Here is a 2,177-nt window from a genome sequence, read left to right as displayed (position 1 = left end):
TATATATATATATATATATACATATATATGTATATATATATACAGACCTTGCCGTGCCACCGACGTCGTAAGCGGCTCTCAAGCGTGCATCACTGAGTATCTGATAGGCCTCTGCCACCAGCGCAAAAATCTTGGCAGCACCGGCTGCTTCTCGGCCAATGTTCTTATCTGGATGATACGTCATGGCTAACTTTCGGTAGTTCTATGAAATGGTATAGAGGGAATAGCGATGGTACTGTTGTTAGGAAAAGTATTGGATGATACTGCATGGCTACTTCATTGTACTATTTTACTGTGTCTCTGGATTGTAATCACAGACACTATATATCTGTATAAGTATTATATATATATATATACACATATTACTACACACGGATACCTTTTTCAATTCTGTGGGAGTGAAGTGTTTGGTTAAGCCCATAATCTCGTAGTACGATTGCGCTTTCTCCAATGTCCCCTGTTGTGCCTGCAGTGTCCTGAACTCGTCCTCGAGACCAGCCAGCATGTCGGTGAATTCGACATGTTCTGTATTTGCCTGTTGGGCTGTGTTTTTAGGTGAGAGAAATCAGTTAACGGCCAGATGCATATGGCTATCCACGTTTAATGTATCTGTGAAGCCGACATGTTCTGTATTTGCCTGTTCTGCTGTGGTTTTTGGTGAGGGAAATCAGTTAACGGTCAGATGTATATGGTTATCCACGTTCAATGTATCTGTGAAGTCGACATTGGATGCATGACTATCTGTAGGTCAATGTATCTGTGAAGTCGACATTGGATGCATGACTATCTGTAGGTCAATGTATCTGTGAGGTCGACATGTGGGTATTAACTTGTTGGCTGTGAGAGGGGGATGGAAAGCAACGCTAAGTATAAGAGTCGGTGTACCTATGGTATGGATCGATGGTTTTGTGAAGTTGACAGTATCGGACTCTATCTGTTGGTGCTGTGTGTATACAAACTTAAGATATGCCTAACTAACCACACATAGTTCAATATCTGTATATTACCACTGGTATTTTTCTTTTTAGCTATGTACGGGGAACGCTTAGTATGCGTGTAGTTGTATGTTGTATTTATAGCTCACTATACCTGTGATGCCGACATGTTCGGTACTTTTTTTGTGCTGCCGTCTATGTGAAAAGCCAAACGAATGTCACAGCACATGCCCTCAAGTTGATCCGTTTCAGTGTACCATCTTGAGCATACAGCAAAGCCCTAAACCTTAAACCCTAAAACCTCAAAATGGCCACCTATCTGAATACAAGCCCCTTAACATGTGGTCGGAGTGTCTATGTTTCTATTCCTGTGTAGCAGTAAAGGTGTATGGGTACTATGGCGGGTCTAGTACTAAGTTGGCTAATGTAGCCATGCCTCTTGATTACTACAAACCAATACGAGGTGGATGACTGAGCCAACCGCTTTAGTATTCTTGATCCAGAAAGTCATGCATTTGGTAGGAGTGTCTATGTTTCTATTCCTGTGTAGCAGTTAAGGCGTATGGGTACTATGGCGGGTCTAGTACTAGGTTGGCTAATGTAGTCATGCCTCTAGACTACAACAAACCAATATTTGAGGTGGATGACTGAGCCAACCACTGTAGTATTCTCGATCTGGAAAGTCATGGCAAGCCATAGGGATGTCTACTGTACCCGTGTCATAAGCGTTGGTCCGAGCTGGTGCCGTGGCTGCTCGATGGATCTCTTCTTTACACTCACCTACGGAAACGTTCTTAACGTTTTCCTTGCGCTCCAGTACCGATGTAGTATGGGTTGTCCTAACATCGGGTGAAGTTACGTTCTCCACCTTGCTCCTATGGGGAGTGTTCGGGCTGACTGAATTTACGACATTTGTATTTGCGACATGTGCTTTGGGGACAGTAGCCTGCGATGCTTGCTGCACATCAGCACTACCATACCCCGGGGTGACTGCAGTTACGGTATCGACAGGCGATTCAGTAACTAAGTTCACCTGAAACGGTTTAAAACATAATCCTATCGTGTTATTGTCGCAGCGTGATATATGTATATATCGGCTCAATTGATATTTTAGCTCAATGGCAACCGGTACTATACTACTCTAATGTTAAAGACCACACTCCTAATTAAAAACACAATCTAAGGCTATATGGAAATGCAACCATTTTTTAATCGCAATTGAGTGAATAAATATATACGTAT

General features: G+C 42.6%; 1 protein-coding gene across 1 annotated transcript; it reads right to left on the bottom strand.

Annotated features, from left to right (window-relative positions):
- Positions 1 to 47: 47 nt before the first annotated feature.
- Positions 48 to 1,925, bottom strand: SARC_14699 (hypothetical protein; the record flags this gene model as incomplete). Its single annotated transcript, XM_014291167.1, has 3 exons — positions 48 to 202; positions 380 to 543; positions 1,716 to 1,925. Coding segments are annotated over 3 exons (529 nt in total), but the record flags the coding sequence as incomplete, so codon positions are not given.
- Between the last annotated feature and the right edge of the window lie 252 nt (positions 1,926 to 2,177).

This window comes from Sphaeroforma arctica, assembly GCF_001186125.1.
Source record: "Sphaeroforma arctica JP610 unplaced genomic scaffold supercont1.4976, whole genome shotgun sequence".
In the NCBI taxonomy this organism is placed as follows: Eukaryota; class Ichthyosporea; order Ichthyophonida; genus Sphaeroforma; species Sphaeroforma arctica.
This window is presented reverse-complemented; position numbering and strand designations above follow the sequence as displayed.